Genomic DNA, 22,011 nt, shown 5'->3' on the forward strand with positions numbered 1-22,011 from the left:
AAAAAGCAATGTTTACAGAGTGTGTGCAGATGCAGTAATTAAAGCAGGGACCGGGCTGACCCGTGGTTATAAATAGGAGGAACGACGGAGCCTTCACACCAACACCTCTATTGTGAAGTGCTCATAGCTGCTATGCAAGTGTAACACATTCATCTGCATGCAACAGGGCGGCTGAAGAGCTCTTAAAACAAAAGTTACCCTGGTCCCGCTGACACTAAATAAGTGTCAAAAGCAAAAATCTTATATGTAGAGATATATTTATGGTGAATTGCACATAAACGCTTAAGTGATTAAAGTAAAACTTAGTGACTTTTTCAAAACTGTTTAGCATATTTTGATGGAAAAAGTACATTTTGAATTATTCTGACTTGGATAATCATGACATGAAATGATTGTCCGTTGCCAACCTGCAACATTTTACCCTTTTCAGCTCCACTGGCAGCCGCTGAGCAGCAGTGTGTGAGCGTCTGCAAGGTCTGTCTGCTTTAAGTGGTACTCTGTAAGCTCTGGAGGACCTGAAGAGCAAAGTGGGCCTCGCTGCCACCTGTCATCACAGAGTGCTGTAGGTGGTGAACGCCAGACCGAGAACAAGGTGCCAATGAGCTGACGAAACCTCCATTTACAAGGCGGCCATGACCGCAGAAATAAACTAACACTGTGATTTTCCTGAGGTGGAGTTTGATGGGAGATGAGCTCAAATTGAAGCCAGTTGAGTCGGATTGAATTCATATGGGGCGAGCTCCAGAATGCGTGCGCGTAGTTAGCTATTAAATTGTGGTCAGTGAATGCCTCATGCTGCTAATTAATCTTTACAGCGTGTTGTGATGAGACTAGCAGCCTCGCTCAGTTTACGACACAGAAAATAAGTCCAAATGCAGACAAAAACAAGCTCCAGTGCGTTTGATTTGAGGCGGCGCATGTATTTAACTGTTCAATATTTGCTGTTCAGAGTGTTTGAGAGGTGGAGCATTCACAGTCTATTTGCTTCTTGGCTCCAGATAAACCTGTGTGATCGTCTCGCATTATCATATCCATATGCTAACAAGCTCTCCCTGCGTGGCCTGCACACACACACGGTGAACTCTGATCCTCGCTCACATTTGTTTAACCCTGGCGGCTGCTCTCATTTCTTCAAACACAGGCAATACATAAAATCCAATTTGATTTGGGAAACCGACGATAGCAGTCACACACTTCTCAGAACAGGTACCCGACTGCCAAATTAAACAGATAAGAAATAATGTTTGTTGTTTTTTCTACAGGCTGTTTCATTATATTCCCCTGGGCATGTTCCTTTCTGCGTGAATTCAGCATAATATGTTTTTCAGAAGATGTAACCAGCAAATATTTGGTATTTGTACTTGATTGTCCAAACTGTCCTCTACTAAGATAAAAAAAAAAATAGCTGTGAGTTAAGAACATATTTGTTAACCAACTAAATGTAAGGTAAAGTATGTTTTAGGGACATTTTAAGCATATTCAATGAAGACTGAGATTCTGGGATGTACTATGGCCGGGATAATTGGTCATAATATTGTTATTTTGTCCCATTTATATTCAGGACTATAACAGACGTTTAATTAAAGCACATCAAAAAGGCTCAAGCTAATTGTCTGTTCCCCTTTTAGTCCTGTATCATATCTTTGTCAATCCAAAGGTCTTTAAAGTTTTGTCAAGCTAACATCAAAGTGGCTGGTGGGCAATAATTGAAGCTCAAAATGCCCACATTTTCCCTCTCACTGTGGGTATGTAGAGCGTGTGGTTGAGAGGCAGGTGTGTTCTCAGGAAAAAGTGACACACAGCGCTTAACTGTGTCAAGAACGGCAGCACATAAGTTCAGCGGCATTTTTGATCAAATGCAGCTTTAAAGCGTGACTCTGTACGAGTAAAACCATTGGTGCAGGTCAGACGATGAAAGCAGCGAGGCTCGGCTCAGCAAAATCGTCACAAGACTGCCTCCCTCCTGGAGCGTGACACCCGGCAGACAGACAGCATTCCTTCCACTCTGGGGAGAGAGAGAGGGCTAACTGCCTACCCTAATAACTAGCTGGGCCTAGAAATCCTTTGAACTACAAATATCAAATCACAATATTTCCTCTACGGACATTTTCCAATTTGCTACGTCTTCCAGCTTGTCTGTGTATTCAATTCCATGTGTGTTTTGTTTTATAGTTGAGACTCCCTCGTATTTGCCAGATCTCCATCTTAAAAAAAGCCTGTTAAATAAAGGCTAAAACAGCTCAGATCTGGGCCTATTGAAAGAAGACGACTAAAATACAAAGTGGCACATCACCAGAGTACAAGGGTCGGATGGAGGATGCAGTTACCTGATTTCTGGCTGACCTACGAGATCTTTGTTCCTGCTCTTTGGATTGAAACCGCTGTGTGAAGTTAATATGTATTAAACTGTGCAACAAAATGCACTCAAGGGTTTCAGGTAAGCTCAGCAAGCCTAAAAACAAGCATTGTCAGTACTGTCTTGGTTTTTCTGGCTAATTAAAAAGAAAGAAACAGCAATTAAAACCATTTCTTTGGCAGAGTATTGGAGGGAAGGAATCTCGCCAAACGTGGGCAGGACTGCAATTTAAGATGATTTACATTATAGATTACTCTACCCATTAAATCCTAGATTTTATACTTTATAAAATGTCAGAAAATTGTGAAATAATTCTTGGAGTGATGTCTTTAATGTCTTGTTTTGTCAGGACAAAACCTAAATCATTCACTTCGATATGAGAGAGCAGTAAATATGTATATCTGAAAGGCTGAAAACAGCATTAAAGAAGTTAAAAAAGAAATTGTCAATAATCGAATGACCTTTGCCGTCTCAGTCGTCCTGAGAGAAGTAAGTGCTAGTTGAAAACTGAAAGTGTTGCTGGAATTGTAAACAGTTGTATGGCTATTTAAAGAGTAAGAGAAAAAGATCTGCACTATTGCAGCAACGCAACTCAGAAAACAGTCACATTTGTTACTAGTTTTATTACTTTTTTTATTATTGCCAAGGAAACCCGCCTTCTGCTGCTCCCTCAGCCAACTTCCTCTCCTTGGTCACCTGACAGAGCCTTTGGACAGCCGGCAGTGGTGACAAAGTGCAAGTTCAATGTACACAAAGCTACAGCGAGGCATGACCTACTTTATACCTGCTGCTGCTGCAGTCAGTGGCAGGGAGCGGGAGCCAGCACTCACTCCACTCCTCTTTTCCAGCCGCTGGCAGGCCAAGCCAAGGTCAAGGAAGCGATCTTTCAGTTTCCACGTGTCAATTCTGCAAGAGCAATTTCCTTCACAACATGCCATGATTATGCTGTTATTATCTGACATTCCAGCTGCTATCTCACGTTGCAACACATAAATTCAAAGAAGCTCCATATAAGAGGAAGTTGCCATTCTCTGCTCTGCTGGGACTTGTGCCATGCATGGCTGTTATAACAGGAACATCACATGCATGCCATGAATCACTGGAGCTGGGAGTATTCTGCTGTCTTTAGGGTGCTGCTGGCTGGCACCCTGTCAAGTGCTGAGGCGCAGATATGTGAGCACTTTGGGTAATGCATTCAATGGCATTTGTGCTCACCTGACACACATGGGCACCTTACACAACTCTGCGTCCTCGGAGTTGGGGTCACACAAATGCAGACATGGCACAAAGCAGTCCTTATCTCCCCCCCTGCTGAAAGCCTTTTGTTTTCTTATTATCTATAGGGTTTTAAGGCAGGAAATTCAGTGTGTGTGTGTGTGTGTGTGTGTGTGTGTGTGTGTGTCTGAGAGCAGACACCTGCAGGCTGCAGGTTAGGCAGGCTCTAGGAGATCTGGCGTAATGTCAAGGAGGGCCCGGCCCGGAGGAGGAGGGGAGTAAAAAAGGAAGGGAGGGCTGGGGAGGGTTCTTCTCCCCAAGTCCCAACTGTTGCATCCGACCAACAATTAGGTCAACGTTCATGCAGGAAATTCACATCACCGCGGATTAAACAAAAATAAACGTGCTTCTGTGATCAACCTGCGCAGTGATACGTGGCTGTCTCTAGTTTCCGCGATGAAAGTAGTGGAGAAAGACCAGGAACATGTTTTTTCAGCAAGTAACCTCACGTTTTCGCAAATTCAGTCACATTTAATAGTTAAACTACTATTTGTTATTCCTTAAACAAACTCTGCTAAGTCTCAGCTGTATCCATATATAAAAAAACGAGCACTTACCAGCTGTTTACACTGCAGCGAGAGACAATGTTGACATGTAGGCAACTTGCTGTTTTTAACTGCTCGATATATTCCGTATTTCCTATTTGTGCAAACCGAGAGGTTAAAAATAGCCAAAACAAGGGTACTTCCAAATACTCCTTAGAAACTTTGCTGGGCACTTGTTCGCCACACTTTTATCTGAAGTTGTCGGCGGAGGCAGGCGCCATGTTTGTGTGTCTGAGAGTTTTGTTGGTGGGAGCTTTCTTCCTAAACGTCTGTTTCAGCTGGACCCGCCCAGAGCAGAGGAGAGGTGCTGCAACCCGAACGGATTAAACACGCAGCTTCCGGTGTGCCTTTCAAAGTAAAATGCCTCTATGTCACCTACCACGATGCAAACTATTTCACGTATCCCCTATGCTTAAATGTATTCAGACTGAAAGTAAATGTGCTTTCTGCATGACTCAACCAAAAGGGGTTTAAAGTATTGTAATTACATTGCAAACATTGATCTTTGAATAGTTTTTTATTGAAGTGCGATTGAGTTTCACATTCGTCACAAATATAAAATACCAGTCAGTCGCTTCAATTTACTTGACGTGACGTGTTCCTGAAGATCTTCAAATTATTGTATTACATTTTTTTCAGCAGTGAATGTATTTATTCGGCATGTTTTCTTTGTTATTAATTGCAATGGCATGGCTGTTTATACATTCTTAGAACTAATTTAAGCAAAGAGCCACTTGAAAGTTTGAGCATTTTGCATGAATGTCTTTTGAATGGTTCAACATATCTAATTTTACAGACGCAAGTATTTGTTTTTTTACCAGCGATGTTTTGAGTTTTATTGTGATGGTGAAACTGTTTTACATCCGGTAGTTTGAGCTTTCATTGCTGCCTTGATCAGTTATTGCTTTTGCACTGGTTTCTCAGCTTTTGACACCCCCTATCCTAAACTAAGGGAAGTTACACCAACATAAACATAAAAAAAACAAAAAACCCAACACGTGCGTTAGAAAACTTTAATATTTGTGTTGCCCCAGTCTGACTGTTATTTTAGGTTGGATATGAGTTAAACATCACTAATGATCAATACATAAAAGTCTAATGGATGTTCTGATGAAAACAGTGGCTGCCATATTCTATTTAATGAAACATGTTAAAATGATCAAACCTTCATGTTCAGACATTCCACCTAACAAAATTAAAATGTATATTCAGTTAAATATTTCATTCCCAAAGTGCTTAAGACAACATAAAAATAAGAACACTACACCTTTGAGCAAGCTGACTGACATTTTACCTTCAATATGTGTGCATACATTGTGTTAGAAACCATTGTTACCATGCAGTTTAATGGAAAAACATTTTGGAAATCAGATGTGAATTTTCCCCCACAAACAAAACTAAAAACAACACTGGATATGTACACACAAGAGGAAATGAGCTATATAACTTTTATTAAAAGATTTTTATTAAAAGATCTCATACTTACCATAAATACATTGTTTTTAAAAGAGGAAAGTTATTTTACAGCTACATACAATTTTGTTAATACAAATCTTTTAATAGTGGTTGGTGTCATCTATCGGGGAGAAAGTGATCAGTTTTGGGAGGTTGTACTCTTTCCTTTTTTTAGGGGAAGGAGTCTTCAGAGTGTCTAAATCCAGTGAGAACACCTTTCCTGTGGCCTCCACTGCACTCACAGGCTCCCTCAGCCAGTCCCTGTTCAGACCGGAAGCTGTGTGATCTGTCAGAAGACACTCGGGTGTCCTCTTCATGCGTTCCATAAAGGAGTCATCGTTATACGCCTGCTGGATCTGAGGATGCGTGATGAGCGGAGTTCGCTTCTCTTCAGTCTTCAGGGAGGGGATCAGCCACTCCTCATTGCCCTCACTCGTCATATCCACCGCTTCATCGTCGAGGCTCAGCATGCTATCGCAGCTTGACATTTCTGGGAGCGTTTCCTGATACAGGCTGAACCGGGCCGCGCTGCTGCCCGTGCCGCTCGGGCTGTCCAGGGCCTCGTTGTCGAAGGTGTCCCACAGCAGCGAATATTTGAGCGTGACCCCCTGCTGGCTCTGCATTTCACTGTTCTCGTGGAGGGGCGTTGGCAGCCCTTTCATGCTGTCGTTAAACGTTGTTATCCGCCCCATCTTCTCCGCTTTGTCCTCCTCAATTGCCTTTCGCCAGGAGCTTTTCACATCCAGAACTTAAAAAACAAATTAATACAATTAGAAAGATTTATCGAGGTAAAGAAAACGAGGAAGTCAGCCAACTATAAACCTCATGCCATTCTAAATAAAACTAATTACCTTTATATGGAAGCCCCTGTTACACCAGTTAACAAAACTAAAAAGATCTTTGCAAGTCATTGTAATAAACCTCTCAATGTTACCGGAAACTTGATTTATAACTAAGGCTTAAATGGACACAGGTCATTTAATGATGTTGAATCAATATTTCCATATTAAAAGTAGTGCGGAAAGAAAGAGTGTCTGCTCCGTATCTGTCCGTGGCGATTTCTCTCAGTTCGCCTCGGTCATCAGAGAGCAGGGATGCTATCGGGAGGACTAGTGTCGGACAGAGCATGGCTCAGGACTGCCCGGGTATCTGCCTCCCATCACACACATGCTTCATAATCAAAAATAGAAATGTCCGGATAAAGCCAACATTGTCTTTAAAAGCGGCTTCTGGTTCACACTGAACTCAAACTGTAAGGCTGAGGTGAAATGCAGCAGCTCAGGACTTACTCAGGCTCTCAGGTGTGCGAGTCAGCTGCTTCCTGGTGGAGAAAGGATCTCCATGAAGGGTGCCGAGAAGGCCATCTAAGTCCAGACCTTTGACCCTGCCGTCTGCAGGACTGGTTGTAGTTACAGCATCTGCAAACTAAAACAATGACACATCAAAAGTGTTGATTTAAACTCCCATCGTTATTTATGTTTCTAATCTGGGTATCCCCACCCCTCCTCATGGCAGACTTACACATTTTTTTTGAAATTCATAAATGTACCTGATCAGCGAGGTTATCACACTCCGTGTCTAAAATCTGAGACTTGGTCCTGATGGGAGCCACATTCTGAGGAACACGAGCAGTCTTCCTTACACTGGCCTGAAAAAACCATGCACAGCTTTGTTAAATATAATTTATCAGAAGGGAATAACAATTTTAAAAAAAAAGGTGGAGCGACCTTAAACACGATTCCTAAAAAAAACAATACTAGCCTGAGGCGGTGGTACGGTTGGAACCCCGCCGAGGGGGAATGGGGGGGTGTCGAAGAGCCAGTCCAGGGAGGTATTTGCTTTTGACGGGGCTGCAGGGGGGATGCTGACAGGACTGTCAGGCCTCTCAGCTGGTACAGGGGGAGGGCTGTTTCAAAAAAAGAAGATTGATTTGTTATCCTCCAACAGAGTTCAGTTAAATGCTTTAAAGCTCAGGTACAGTAACGGCAACGAGCATTTTCATTAAGCCAGCTCAATGTGAGGCCTTGGCAGGGTGCTAATCTATAAGCAACCCTCTTCAATTTGTCTGATGAGGTTTGGTTCTTATATTAGTAGCATATCAGGGCTGTTCAAATAGTTTAACCATCATTCATAAAATATAAGCAACATTCATTTATAATCATGGACAGGTAAAGAGTGTCTGCTCCGTATCTGTCCGTGGCGATTTCTCTCAGTTCGCCTCGGTCATCAGAGAGCAGGGATGCTGTCGGGAGGACTAGTGTCGGACAGAGCACGGCTCAGGACTGCCCAGGTATCTGCCTCCCATCACACACACCATTAAGAAAATGAGAAGTGTCCACATTACCTCTTTGGGTTACAATCACTTGGAAGGAGGACTTCCTGTGGTTTACTCTCTGCAGGCTTGTCTGGAATTATAAGAAGGTTGATTAGAAACATGACATAATGACAGACCGAAAATTAAGACATGGCTTAAAACATTTTTGATTTTTCTCACCAGGAAGCGATGCTGGGTACTGCGAGAACACACTTCTTCTGTAGCTAGCATCAGCAGCGGGTTCAAAAGACAGTGGAGCCATTGGGGAGAGGAAGCCGAGGGCCTAAGGGACAAATATTCAATTACAATATGCAACTAGGGTGAACCGCATTTAGAGTTACGCAACAGTACTGCGATAAGGTTTCTAATATTGACAAACCCATTCTTTTTTGGTTCCTCTAAATAAAATACACTGATTGAATCGCAATAAAAGCTCAGAATGCCATAGGACCACTTACAGGATCTTCATTCAGAAAAGAGACAAGGGGTGTGTCTTTGAGAGTATCCATCCACTTCCTGTCCCATACAGCCTCCAACTCTCGGACGCTGCTCCTGACCTCAGGAATTTCCTCCTTGGATATCCTCTGTCTGAAAATAAAACGGTTACTCAACTTTCAGTAAGTCAACCAAAACTTTACAGAATGTTTTCCCCCCCCATGATTACAGATGTTCAAATAACCATATCAGTTTCCAAACCACTAATAGTACAGGGCTTAAAGATGCAGACATCCATTTGAGCAACCTTAAATGAACGCTGCGCCTAATCCAAGAATAAAGAGTCATATTGCTGCAGCTCACTTGTGGTGCATTTCGGGTCAAAGTATACCTGATGAGGTGGAGGTTCTGCAATGCACGGGCCATCTGCTTACATTTCTCCTGCAGCTGCTCAGGACTGAGCTGAGGTTTGGGGGCCTCAGAGACCCGACAGCGCTCTTCTCTAAGGAGCTGCAGCGAGTGGTTGGTCAGCTCCAACACACACAGCAGGTTCAGCTGACCCTCCTCGTACACATTCCCTGAACTCAACTGTAAAACACAAGCCAGGTATGAGATTCAGAGAGCAACTGTCATCTAAATGTAGGCTTAAATGTGACGTTCTTATGGGAATTCCAAGATTCTGGAATATAGAGTGCATTCAAACTAGTGATTCAAAGCCTGTTTAAAGCAGTGAACAGGCCTTCATTCAGTAACAGATCTTCACTCACCTGATGAGGGAGCTGTTCGATTCTCTCCAGCAGACTGCGAGGAATCTTGAGGACCTGATCGGTCCCGTCCAGGATGTATTGATCTACATCCCCCTTCAAAACACTTGCCACCGCATTCTGCTCCTCTTTGGTAGTCGACAGCATTCCATCAATGTCCGACCACAGGGAGCGCACCTTAAAAAAAAAAGGTAATACAGTGCTCATGTCAGCTTTTTTTTTTCCTAAGCTTTGTTTTGTAGGAAGTCCTACAAACATGACTTTACATACCTTTCTGGTCTTTTCAGCAATAGAAACACCCGCCTGTGTAGAATCACTGCTGTGACGTCTGAAAGGAGACAGACGGATTAAAACTGAAGTAAAGACAATGAATTCTGAAGTACTGATTGGAAAAACTCATACATACTTGAGTAGCTCATCATACTTGGCACCCTCTGCTCTGATGTCCTTCATAGACTTCACCAGGAGCCTTTAAAGCAGGGAAAACAGGAATAAGATAAATACCAATAGAAGACACAAAAGAAATTGCTATAAAACGTATTCTTCCACAGCAACTGCTAGGCTTAAACACAAACCTCTGAAAGCGTCAACATTTTGAAACAACAAAGTTTAAAAAGGGACTTTTTCAAAGCAGACATTTGTTATGTAATGAGGCAACACACAGTAGTTTTCCATAATATAGATGAACTGCAGTACTGGGGCATTTTAGGAAAGAGCTTTCGTTAACAAAACGTGTTTCCCCTGGGTTTCCCTGCTTTGACTAATTAAAACGTCTGAATACGAACACCTCCAGCTGTAGCCAACTGGTCTCGTTATCCCTTGGCTTACAAATGAGGTCACAATTAATAGGCAGGGACAAAAGATTCAAAAAGAAAGATCTCATCGCATTGACAGGTTACAGATAGGTTTCGCCATGGCAAAAAGGCACACCACACAACAAGAATTTAAAAAAGTAGATACAAGATACAAACTAGAAATAAAACAGATCATTTAACTTAAAATAGCACTGCCGCCGAGGCACCAGTTAGCAAATCTTACCCAGGCCAATGATCCAAGTCCAGACAAGAATCTCCGTTTGTGCATTCATTTCCATAACCAAAATAACAATGAACACACTTTCCTTTCCTTGTGGCCTGAATCAACCTGGTAAAACACAATGTGCCTACTAGTGCTCTACTCACAGCACCACCTGTCTCCAATATATACAATGACACCAGGTGCCCTAATCACCCAGGGCCCAAACATACCTTCAAAATAAAAGCATAAGAACCACTTAAGTTCACTTCCATAACGACACTCAATAAGAATGCATTCGCTATACACAAAAACACAAAGAAACTAAATGTTTAACTATTAAATTATATAAAGCAGTGTATAGCTCAAACAAATTGTTAGCAACAGCCCACACAGATAATAGCACTATTGAAAAAAGGTGAACATGGTAAGTATTATCACATTACTTTGAAAGGGAAAATAACTCCCCTCTTGGATCAATTGAGTGTCATCTTTAATTGACGACTGCTTTATACTTTTTGGTCATCCCAGACTAAAGTAAATCAGATTCATTGGATTTTCGTTGCAACAACATGAGCTAGAAAAGTTGAATGTTAATTAGGTTTACCGGAGGAGTGAAATAGAAAGCTGCTGGTGTAAATATGGAGCAACATGTGGTTGTCTCCAGCTGCCATGGACTTACTGTGCTCGTGTCTGGTACTCGTGAAGGAAACGATCCTGATCTACTGCAGCTTTCAAAAACCTGGCATGCGTCAGGTTGAGCCTCTTCGCTGCCAAGTCCAGGGAAGAAGCCGGCAGCGCTACGAACTCAGGGACCCAGCTATCATCTGACAATGACAAAGATCCCAGGATATAAAACTACAATTGAAACAGGCACTGGTATTGAAAGAAAATAATAGGATTTTCTAACTCGAGTTACCTGTGGTGAATGTCTTCATTTTCTGCAGCATGACGTGCCTGGCCAAATGAAGCATCAAGCTGACAAACTTGGAGCCTCCGGGTGAGAGGAACAAGGATGCTACCACTTTGGGTCCTCCATTTGCAGATTCCTCCTACATGAGGTTAGAAAAACATTTGATTGTTGTTACATTTATAATACGACAGAAGAACTTGTGGTTTGTATGTGGTTTAGGGATGCACCGATTGCAAAAATGTCGGCCGATACCGATGTTAAGAATAACATTTTTGCCGATACCGATGGCCGATGTTTTACTATGTAAACTGTAATGGTAGCACAATGCAGACTAAGGCAGTGTATCCCTTTAAGAAAGAGAGTGGAGGATACGCATGTGTAAGCGCGAGAGAGGTTGAGCGAGCCATAGTAAGTTTCTGGAAGTTAACAGGAGTAGCAGCAAGTATAACAAAGTCACAAATATATACGACGGCCTCCCAAGAACACTGAAGAATGGATTTAATTTACCGATCCTCCAGACACCTGGTACACGGGGCAGAAGTCCTGCAGCATGTGCAGCGTGCAGCAGCAGCTCCTCACAGAGGAGAGGAGAGGAGACGCGCCCCCCCCCCCCCCCCGAATGACTTTAAAGTTACGGGAGACCTACAGTCACTGTTCTAATCCTTTAAAACGATGCCCTGACTTCAGATTTGGTCCGTCAGATTTAAAAACAACGACGCTAATGCGACTTCTCCCGTTCACGTAGCAAAACATAAACAAATCGGCGACTGCCATCGGTGAGGTCACCTTATTTTACCAATGTGCCGATGGTGGTAAATAAGGCTAACATCTGCCGATGTCTCACCAATGTATCGGTGCATCCCTAATGTGGTTTCCTTAAATGTATTTCCCAGAGGTTTATAATTTGCGTAATGATAAACATTTGAAACTTTAAGTTAAATTTGCCCAAAAGGGATTTGCATAAAAACAGAAAAGGTGAGGCAGTGGTGAGACATGACGTTTAATTCATCTGCATGAGATACAGTAGACGTCTTTATGTGGATTTTTTAATGTTGTTAACAAACATTTTAATGTAGTGTGCAAGGAGAGGATCAGAGTGAAGAACAGAAACTATGAAAGGAAAGCGGGGAAGGAAGAAGTCAGAAAACGTGAAATCAATGTCCCTTTTGTGATGACATAACTAGGGTAACGTTATCTGTCAACACTGGACAGATGAAGAATATGAACATAAAAAAACCACAATTTCTCACCATTATTTCTCGCAGCCAAGCGCAGGTCACTTTGCGGAACTCTGCATCTGCTTTGTGGCTCAACACAGGCCAGCAGTACCTAAACCAAAAACAGATATAAAATGTTAGAACAGTAATTCCAATAAATATATATATGAATTCAAATGATCAATCATGACTAACTTTACCTGTATGCTTCATTAAATCGTGTCGGGCTGAGTTTCTCCAACAGGAAATGGATTACTATGTAGAAGGCATCCTTGTTTGGTTTGTCGAACATATTCCTGTTGACCATAAAAATAAAATAACCAGAGTAGGGAGAATTACTCAGATCTTGCACTCAAGTAAATGCAGAAGTACCAGAGTGTAGGAATACTCTGTAAAAGTAAAAGTCCTGCAATCAAAATGTTACTAAAAAAAAAAGTAGAAACGTTTTGGCAACAAAATAAACTTAAAGTACCAAAAGTAAAAGTACTCACTATGCAGAATGGCCCATTTCAAAAGAATGTATATCATGTTTCGATTATAATTATTGATGCATTAGTGTGTTATCAAACCTGGTAAAGGTGCTGCTAACATTAATATCTTTGCATACTGCAGGGTAGCTTGTGGATTTTACCTCAGCTGTTACTAGGTCTTATTGAAGTGTTTATATTTCAAATCATTAATTAGTTAAAAGAGTTAACGATTTACCTTTGATTTGCAGTAGAGTACAAGTACCTCAGAATTGTACTTAAGCACAGTACTTGAGGTCTTCTACTTAACTACTTTAGACCACTGCATTTAACCCAGTTATGATATACTGACGCACTGAGATTGACAATTTAAATGTAACTTAAAGTGAATGTAACCAACGTTGAGATGTCCTTATCACCGCTTCACAGGACAAAACGTGTTACAAGTAAGCTATCATTACACAGTATTTACATGCTATTCACAATAAACGCAGACTCACGGTCCCAGGTTGATGCGTCTAGCGGTGAGGTTGAGTTTGTCTGGTCGAAGTCCTAACCCGAGAAGAGCAAACCACAAGTATTTTCCGTTCTTTTTCTGCAACAATGCCGGGTTCGCCATTATCCCGAGATGGGAGGAACGGGTGACCAGCTTACGTTGTTATTGAAAGCTAGTCAGCTAGCTTTAGCTGCTAGCTGCAACGTTTACAGTCGGCTAATTTGTTTACTTGTTTAGAGTTTTCACACATAAACATGTATACATCAACAAACGCTGCAGATAAACACATCTATATCTGTATATGTAAAAGCAAGAACAGTTAAGTTAAATTTGAGTTAACAATTGTTAGGCAAAAGTTCAGGAAAACGAAAAGGCAACAGCAACACAAGCCCACACAACCGCCAATTATTTCCAAAAAACACCCGGATGCTGTAAAGATATACTTCCGGTGATCGAACGAATATATCATTTTATTTTTGAAACGTTATTGTAATTGGAACAACATACACACATTCATCCACAACACATTCTAATCGCTCCAAGTGCAACCGTCACAAAAAATATCAAATAAAATAACACAAGGGGGAAAAGTATGGTTCTGCTTCAGGAACAAATAAATGCTTCTTAGCTGTTTCTCAATAACTAATTGGACTAAATTTAAATGCTTTTCCCCCGGTGTTTTACATGCAGTGGGTCCCACTCAACAATAAAAGTGACTGAGATAAAAGGAGCGGAGGAGTTTTATTTTGAAGGGCCGCTGCAACAGTAACACCTCCGGTACAGGAGGTGGCAGTACGCAAACTCAAAAGCACGTTTTGAGTATGAGCAGAAATCTTCATGAAACGCGAGTTATTGAAATCCAGGCGTAATTTATTAAAAATAAAATTGTCATTGACGTGAATAAATACCTCATGCATTAAAGAGCTCACTCCAAGAAACTAAATACAGAAACCATGTCTACATGAATAGTGACTCATTAGACATGATTTACAGAATTAATGTTTGAAAGCAATAAATAAATCCTGAGAGCCTATTAGGGTCTATTCAATGTTAAATGATGTATGTCACCTTCATTTTGTTTTCCTTTACATGGATAAAAATGCAACCAATGCCAAAAGGCATTAATTACTGCAGAAAAATCAATCAGGGATGACAATTGATTGTGTGGCCTACTCCTTTTTTAAAATGTATTATTGGCAAATAAATGTTTTAACCAAATAAGTAGTCTAATGTCTACAAAGTAGCAGTCAATTTTTAATAGCCACCTGAACAGTTAGAAAATTCATGAATCAAAATATCCTTCACCGGTTTCTTCCCAGGTTCAATTTGCATATCGATTTAACTTTACAGTGTTTTAATAATATTTCACACACATTTATAATCAATTATTACATGCAGTTGCCCAACATTTCCAAACAAATTAATCAAGGGGCTTTAAAAACGTGGTACAGTAATAGAAAAACACAGGCTAAGCATTAATGTGTCCTTTTTTATTGCAGAACTTACAAGTATTGAAGTCTCCACCACAACTGATTAAGCAGAACAGAGTGATAGTAAGAAAAAGGTGCTTTTTTTCCTAATCATTCACATCATTGAATTTCTTTTAAAACCAGCTGGCAACACTCGGCCACCTTTGATGGATCAGACACTGATGAGTATTTGGAAATCTGAGCGTTGACCCCCAGGGAGCGAGCCAGCTCTCTGGCTGTCTGGTCCGAGGCCACGATGGTTCCCAAGGCCACCAGCAGCCGGAAAACCGCCTCCTTGTCTTGAACCGTCTCCAGAGCTCGACTGGCCACAGACAGGCACTGGGCCTTGGCCTCGAGATCTGGTTGGCTGTGCAGGCAGCCAGCGTAGTTGAGCACCAGAGTGGCCAGGGCAATGTGGATGTTCTTATTGCAGATGCCGGCCAGGTCGGCAGCTCGTGATAGGACCGCTTCACGCTGGGCCAGGAGGAGGGCCCGCCCGTGTCTGCCCATAAAGCAGTTACACAGAGTCCGCAGGGCCAGCATCTGGTTGGCAGAGCGGCCCTCGGGGCTCATCAGGCTCAGCAGGTGGTTGCACAGCTGGACCCCCTCTGCCTCTCCGCAGAGGGTCTCGTTAACAGTCGGGTGGCGCACCGCCAGCCTCATAATGTCCAGCACAGGAAACACGATGTCTAAGGCCCAGGGGGAAAGAAAGCAGAGTTTAGTTTGTGAAAAATATTGATCCTTAAAGTGGCAATATACATGTTTTTTTGCCTTAACTTATTATTAAGTAAATGTCCTATGCTGTTAAGTATTTACTAGTAAAGGTAACTACCACTAGCTTGAAAAGAACCCAGTTGACATCAAACACTGGGAGAAATTGGAAAAGTTTTTCAGCTTCATCTTTCCTGATTTTGACCACTACATCTTTTTGACCACTACATCAATAAAAAAAAAAACCTAAATCATATGTTTATCATAAATAGTGTTGGACTGCTGTAGTTATACCTTCAGGCCAGTGAGAGGCCTTCCACAGCAGGTTGATCTCCTGGATTGTTGGGGGGGATTCGGAGGAGTTGGGCTGAGAGATGGACCCCAGCAGCCTCATCAGAGTCTCCAGGGCCTCCTGGGAAAGCTTGTGCTCCTGAGGGGCACTTTCATTCAGCTCCTTTATCTTGGCTGGAGAGGAAAGAACAAATCATTTACCTCATCACAGTAAGGAGGATAAATTAATTGGAAATATTGATTATTAAACCACTTAAAAATTGGTTGATTTTTAGAGACGTCAGCCCAAACTTGAAATGCTCACCGATGATCTGCGCTGAGTTGGCTTGTTCGAAAGTCACTCCATCAGTTTTGGGGAAGTAAATGTTAGTTGCCGTCTGTCTGTGAGCTGCTGAGGAGTATGCACCTCCGCCTGCAGAGCAGAGAAGAGCACGATCAATGAGTGGAAAACTCACAATGAAAAGGGCAATATGACGATTTATACTCTCTTAACAGAAATGTATTGTGCTTAAATCATGTACCAGGATACAGTGACACAAATATGGTGTCTCAAATGTTTGCAGAAAATCTGATTGTATAGCTATCCTTTACAATGTCCAACCAGTAGAACAATATATTATCATTAAAGGCCGTTGTGTGAGACTTGTTTTTCCATGTGTGCATATTTGCATGTTAGGACATCATTTTTTATTTGAAATTATATTTTGTCATCTTTTTGTACCTTTTTGTAAGCTTGCAAATGAATCCCTGGACTCTGAATTTTATTATGTTATCAATAGTTCACACTGAGTTGACTGATTAGGTCATACACTCATTAGGTAATAACTCACCTGTGAAGGGATCTGTCCCACCTGAAAGAGCACTTGGGGTTGGACCCGACCCTGGGATGTAGCGACCTGAGCCTGTGGCGTGGGAAAAAACAAAAACATTAAAAACCACATCTCTAGTAATGGTCAGATTGTTAAAAGGTAAATAAAGTAAATACCTGTGAAGGGATCTGCTCCAAAAGCTGACCTTTCATCAGAAGCTCCGGGGATGTACCGAGCTCCTCCTGTTAGAGATAAAATAACACATTTAGGGAAGTGTAAATAAAGTCTGAGCAACTTTATGTGACGTATAAACAGTATATACAGTGGGGCAAAAAAGTATTTAGTCAGCCACCAATTGTGCAAGTTCTCCCATTTAAAAAGATGAGAGAGGCCTGTCATTTTTATCATAGGTATACCTCAACTATGAGAGACAAAATGAGAAAATAAAATCACATTGTAGGATTTTTAAAGAATTTATTTTCAAAATATTGTGGAAAATAAGTATTTGGTCAATAACAAAAGTTCATCTCAATACTTTGTTATATACCCTTTGTTGGCAATGACAGAGGTCAACCGTTTTCTGTAAGTCTTCACAAGGTTTTCACACACTGTTGCTGGTATTTTGGCCCATTCCTCCATGCAGATCTCCTCTAAAGCAGTGATGTTTTGGGGCTGTCGCTGGGCAACACAGACTTTCAACTCCCTCCAAAGATTTTCTATGGGGTTGAGATCTGGAGACTGGCTAGGCCACTCCAGGACCTTGAAATGCTTCTTACGAAGCCACTCCTTCGTTGCCCTGGCGGTGTGTTTGGGATCATTGTCATGCTGAAAGACCCAGCCACACTTCATCTTCAGTGCCCTTGCTGATGGAAGGAGGTTTTCACTCAAAATCTCACGATACATGGCCCCATTCATTCTTTCCTTTACACAGATCAGTCGTCCTGGTCCCTTTGCAGAAAACCAGCCCCAAAGCATGATGTTTCCACCCCCATGCTTCACAGTAGGTATGGTGTTCTTTGGATGCAACTCTGCATTCTTTCTCCTCCAAACACGACGAGTTGAGTTTTTACCAAAAAGTTGTATTTTGGTTTCATCTGACCATATGACATTCTCCCAATCCTCTTCTGGATCATCCAAATGTCCCCTAGCAAACTTCAGACGGGCCTGGACATGTACTGGCTTAAGCAGGGGGACACGTCTGGAACTGCAGGATTGAAGTCCCTGGCGGCGTAGTGTTACTGATGGTAGCCTCTGTTACTTTGGTCCCAGCTCTCTGCAGGTCATTCACTAGGTCCCCCCGTGTGGTTCTGGGATTTTTGCTCACCGTTCTTGTGATCATTTTGACCCCACGGGGTGAGATCTTGCGTGGAGCCCCAGATCGAGGGAGATTAGCAGTGGTCTTGTATGTCTTCCAGTTTCTAATAATTGCTCCCACAGTTGATTTCTTCACACCAAGCTGCTTACCTATTGCAGATTCAGTTTTCCCAGCCTGGTGCAGGTCTACAATTTTGTCTCTGGTCTCATTTGACAGCTCTTTGGTCTTGGCCATAGTGGAGTTTGGAGTATGACTGTTTGAGGTTGTGGACAGGTGTCTTTTATACTGATAACGAGTTCAAAAAGGTGCCACTAATACAGGTAACGAGTGGAGGACAGAGGAGCCTCTTAAAGAAGAAGTTACAGGTCTGTGAGAGCCAGAAATCTTGCTTGTTTGTAGGTGACCAGATACTTATTTTACCGAGGAATTTACAATTAATTCATTAAAAATCCTACAATGTGATTTCCTGGATTTTTTTTCTCATTCTGTCTCTCATAGTTGAGGTATACCTATGATAAAAATTACAGGCCTCTCTCATCTTTTTAAATGGGAGAACTTGCACAATGGGTGGCTGACTAAATACTTTTTGCCCCACTGTACGCACAAGACATTGACTCTGTAGATCTCACCTGTCAATGGGTCTCCTCCGGCGGGCGGGTTTGGTCCCACCACGTGTCCTTTGGTATTCTCTATTATAAAGTTGGCGACCTGGTCGAGGAACATGGGGCTGATGTCGTTCTTCTGCAGGAAGTTGTGCGCGGTCAGCCAAGGGTCCTCTGCCACGTTGTAGGGAAGCTTCATAGACGGCCCGCCCTCATTCACGTCAATGGTGAAGACGTAGTCATATTCCTAAGGGGGGGAGATCAGGAGACGTTTATGACTCTTTTCAAGCGTGCATTTTCTGACATTACATCGCCGCCCTTTCAATAACTTCATGATATTACCTTTCCTTCATACATCACACTCTTGGAGGTCTGTTCGTTGGAGCCCCCGACCACATCTCCGATTTTCATCCAGCGGGCATCACTGACACTCCACTGATATGCCTCCACCTTATCTCCGTCTTTAATCAGACGTGTCTGTCCGTCACGATTCCCTTTAGGAAATTAGCAAAAAGATCTCAATGTAGAAATAGCATTGGCACCTGCTCATTTTCAGACAGAATTGTGCAATCTTGGATGTGCAAGTGATTGCAAATATGAAAAAATGAATGTCTCTTTCTTTACCAGGCTCTTCAAGGTGTTCCCTTCCAGGAAGATCCTCCATTTTGATGTCTCCAAGGTCACCTGTCTTAGGGTCAATGGTAGTTTTGGAGAGTTCATCCTCAAAAGCCTGCAGGTCCTGTGCACTCGCAATGCGGTCTTCGACTTCCGTGAACACGCGGATAATGCCATCACTGTAGCAGAGGAGCAGAGCCAACCTGAGAATCTCCACCATGTTGCATGAATGCATGAAATGTCATGTCAGAAATTAAACTAGAGGAAAAGTAGAAGAAAAATCTTCTTACCTGGCTCCAATGGCTATATCCCCGTTAGGTAGAATACAGCAGCACCAGACTGACTGGGCGGGCAGACGAATGGTCTGAGAGCACTCTCCCTGCCTCCATATCCTCAGAGTCCTGTCCTCTCCTGTTGTTACGAAGTCTAATGGAGAAGCATCAGTCAGCAATCAAGTTGAGCTAGCAGCAGGAAAACTGGTGCCGTATTGTGGAACAGCCTGTGATTTCAAGTGTTTACATTTGACAGGCTAATATAAGTCAGGTTATGGGTTTTCTTTTGAACACGGAAACAGTTAATTTAGCTATTATTGTTTCTAGTTATGGAAGTTAGTTATTTTTTTCTTCATCTGGTTTCATCTTGGGACCATGTTGTAAATGAGATGCATCACTTTCTAAAAATCAATGGATAAAATCTGTAGGTTGAACAAATTCTGGTTTAATAAATGACCATGGTACTGCAGTTTGTAACATAGGCCATTCAACATCAATATACTGGAACAAACCTTGGCTATTGGGGAAGACAGATATGCTGTAGATGTAGTTGGTGTGGCTGTAGTAGACCTGTACACACTCCCCAGTCACCATCCACCTTCTGATACTTGTGTCGTTGCTGCAAGAGAAGAACTCAGTGTCGCTGATCACTGCCAGCCCCCGGACACAGTCCTCATGTCCTGAAAAGAGAGAAAACAGGGTGTCTTGTTAAAACAGAGTTAAACCTAAAATCCCTGGCCTCCCAGAAATGTGTTTTGATTCATAATTAATGTAAAGATTAAAAATAGCCACAATTATGTTTATTTATTATAAAATAATTTACTGTTCCTACTAATCAACAGCCACAGCCACACACACATCTGATCAAAAACCAAAGAAAAAAAAGTTATTGGTTCACGTGTGTCAATTTAACTCTCACCTGTAAACGTTTTCTCACAGCGACCAGCTTTCCAAAGCTTGATCGTCTTGTCTGCTGATCCAGACAGCATAAGGCCTTGTTCCGGTAAGATGACCACTGCCCACACGGCTGCAGTGTGGCCCTGTAGAGAAAATAAACAAGCAAAGGTTTGACTCTGTCAGAACACAACATAATAATTATTGCTTGTTATAGTTGCATGGATCCAATCAATGTTGAGATATGTTGTAAAATGATAATGTCAACCACAGTCTGTCAAAGAAGACAACACCTGAACAAAAAACAGACATTCAGAGTAACACCACAAAAGCGTCAGCGTACCTGCAAGGTCATCATGCACTTTTCATTGAGCCACACTTTGGCGGTGGTGTCCCAGGAGCCACTCAAAAGTGTCCCAAACTTCCCGGAAGACAGAGTGCAAACTGTGGAGATTAAGCATAGATAGTTTGAACCAGAAAAACTGAGATTTTTGGCAATATGACAAATAAGATGCTTATTAGAACGAAACTATCCTAGGACTGCACAGTAAGGCACCACTCACCTGTGTTTTTGTGACCTGTGAGAGTGAATAGAGGCTGTGCTTGGTCCAGTGTGAACACACATATGTTATTATCATTTCCCCCTGAGGCAATGAGTCCTCGAGGATATGTTTCACTGGGAGCGATGACGCATACACAGGATACAAAATTGGTGTGGCCAGATATACTATGCATCTCTGTGAAACCGTTATCTGGGCTGTCAAGAGAGGGTGAGAAAAACAAAGATAGAGTTATTTTTTGTGAAAAGAAGTAGTGGAAAAGTACTCAGATCAATTACTATAGTAACAATAACAAAACCACAATGTAGTCAACAGGCGACTTTGTAGCAAGTCACAGTCCTGCATCTAAATTTAACTTAAATTAAAAGTACTACCTGTTTAAAATATAGTACAAAAGGTAAAATTACACAACAAAGTAGCCCATTTCAAAATTATGCATATTAAACTTCAGAATAATAAGTATTGTTGGATTAATATGTAGATAGATTTTACGTTATCTGCCAGGTAGCAGTACAGTCCTATTTACATGATCAACAATACATTATCTTTTTTGTTGACAATACTTCATGGTAATGTGAATTTTTGTGGTCGGAAATTGAATTTTTGCGAATGTTGTGGCTTGTAAAAAGTCAATAAATTAACAGTCTACCTATCTAAATCTAGTGGACTTAAAGAGCTCCTGGAGATGCGCCCTGTGTACATTGGGAGTTGCAGTTGAATGAATGACAAAGCTAATTTGAGTAACGTTAGCAAACCGCTCAGCTAGCTAACTTAACTGCCGTTACTAAGGTAACACGTGTGAATAAACAGCTGCAAATTTAATGGGGTTGTGAATCAGCTTGCTTATTTTTCTGCTAAGAGAGGATAGGTCCTTATAACCTAAAATAAAACCTCGCCGAACAACACAATTAGTTAGTGTGTAGCAGGCTAATGCTAGCTACCTTGAGTTTGGTACCCAGACTTTTCCGGTTCGGTCTCTGGACACAGACACAAAAGCTCCCTCTGGAAAAGCAGCACTCGCGAGTCCCCTTACGTCCATCTCATGGCCCGGGATGGAGCACCGGAGTTTGTATGAGTTAGATGATGCCATTTTGTCCCAACAACACGATGTTACAGTACCACAGTTAAGTTGTGATATGCGGTGTTGCTGTCAACAAACACCGGCCGCTAATGCTAGCGGAAGTAGAATTACGTCACTGTCATGTCATTGAGCTAACTTCTC

General features: G+C 41.9%; 3 protein-coding genes and 2 non-coding genes across 6 annotated transcripts in view; all 5 read right to left on the minus strand.

Moving 5' to 3' along the window:
- Positions 1-4,439, minus strand: part of dennd4c (DENN/MADD domain containing 4C) — a 28,169-nt gene extending 23,730 nt beyond the window's left edge. For both annotated transcript variants that reach the window (XM_063900497.1, XM_063900494.1), the window contains exon 1: positions 4,189-4,439. The gene's annotated coding sequence lies outside the window, so the exon portion shown is untranslated. The remainder of the gene's footprint in view (positions 1-4,188) is intronic.
- An 857-nt stretch (positions 4,440-5,296) lies between these two features.
- haus6 (HAUS augmin-like complex, subunit 6) lies at positions 5,297-13,649 on the minus strand. The gene is made up of 16 exons (XM_063901271.1): positions 13,256-13,649; positions 12,489-12,584; positions 12,322-12,400; positions 11,078-11,210; positions 10,841-10,985; positions 9,551-9,613; positions 9,415-9,472; positions 9,148-9,321; positions 8,772-8,968; positions 8,404-8,533; positions 8,126-8,228; positions 7,976-8,036; positions 7,393-7,537; positions 7,181-7,279; positions 6,921-7,056; positions 5,297-6,379 (listed from the first exon to the last, which is right to left on the minus strand). Exons 1-16 carry the CDS (start codon positions 13,372-13,374, stop codon positions 5,733-5,735), a joined length of 2,385 nt encoding a protein of 794 aa, XP_063757341.1. The 5' UTR covers positions 13,375-13,649; the 3' UTR covers positions 5,297-5,732.
- Positions 6,660-6,790, minus strand: LOC134876400 (small Cajal body-specific RNA 8). Its single transcript, XR_010167449.1, has one exon. It is a non-coding gene; the product is annotated as a small Cajal body-specific RNA 8 (non-coding RNA).
- On the minus strand, positions 7,805-7,935 carry LOC134876402 (small Cajal body-specific RNA 8). The gene has a single exon (XR_010167450.1). It is a non-coding gene; the product is annotated as a small Cajal body-specific RNA 8 (non-coding RNA).
- Positions 13,650-14,100: 451 nt separating the features above from the next.
- plaa (phospholipase A2-activating protein) lies at positions 14,101-21,972 on the minus strand. The gene is made up of 14 exons (XM_063901297.1): positions 21,731-21,972; positions 20,793-20,986; positions 20,573-20,673; positions 20,255-20,375; positions 19,848-20,015; positions 19,354-19,489; positions 19,073-19,242; positions 18,791-18,942; positions 18,476-18,695; positions 16,708-16,773; positions 16,553-16,624; positions 16,027-16,134; positions 15,726-15,896; positions 14,101-15,409 (listed from the first exon to the last, which is right to left on the minus strand). The coding sequence occupies exons 1-14, from the start codon at positions 21,877-21,879 to the stop codon at positions 14,841-14,843; spliced, it is 2,397 nt and encodes a 798-aa protein (XP_063757367.1). The 5' UTR covers positions 21,880-21,972; the 3' UTR covers positions 14,101-14,840.
- Between the last annotated feature and the right edge of the window lie 39 nt (positions 21,973-22,011).

This window comes from Eleginops maclovinus, chromosome 14 (genome assembly GCF_036324505.1).
Source record: "Eleginops maclovinus isolate JMC-PN-2008 ecotype Puerto Natales chromosome 14, JC_Emac_rtc_rv5, whole genome shotgun sequence".
NCBI lineage: Eukaryota > Metazoa > Chordata > Actinopteri > Perciformes > Eleginopidae > Eleginops > Eleginops maclovinus.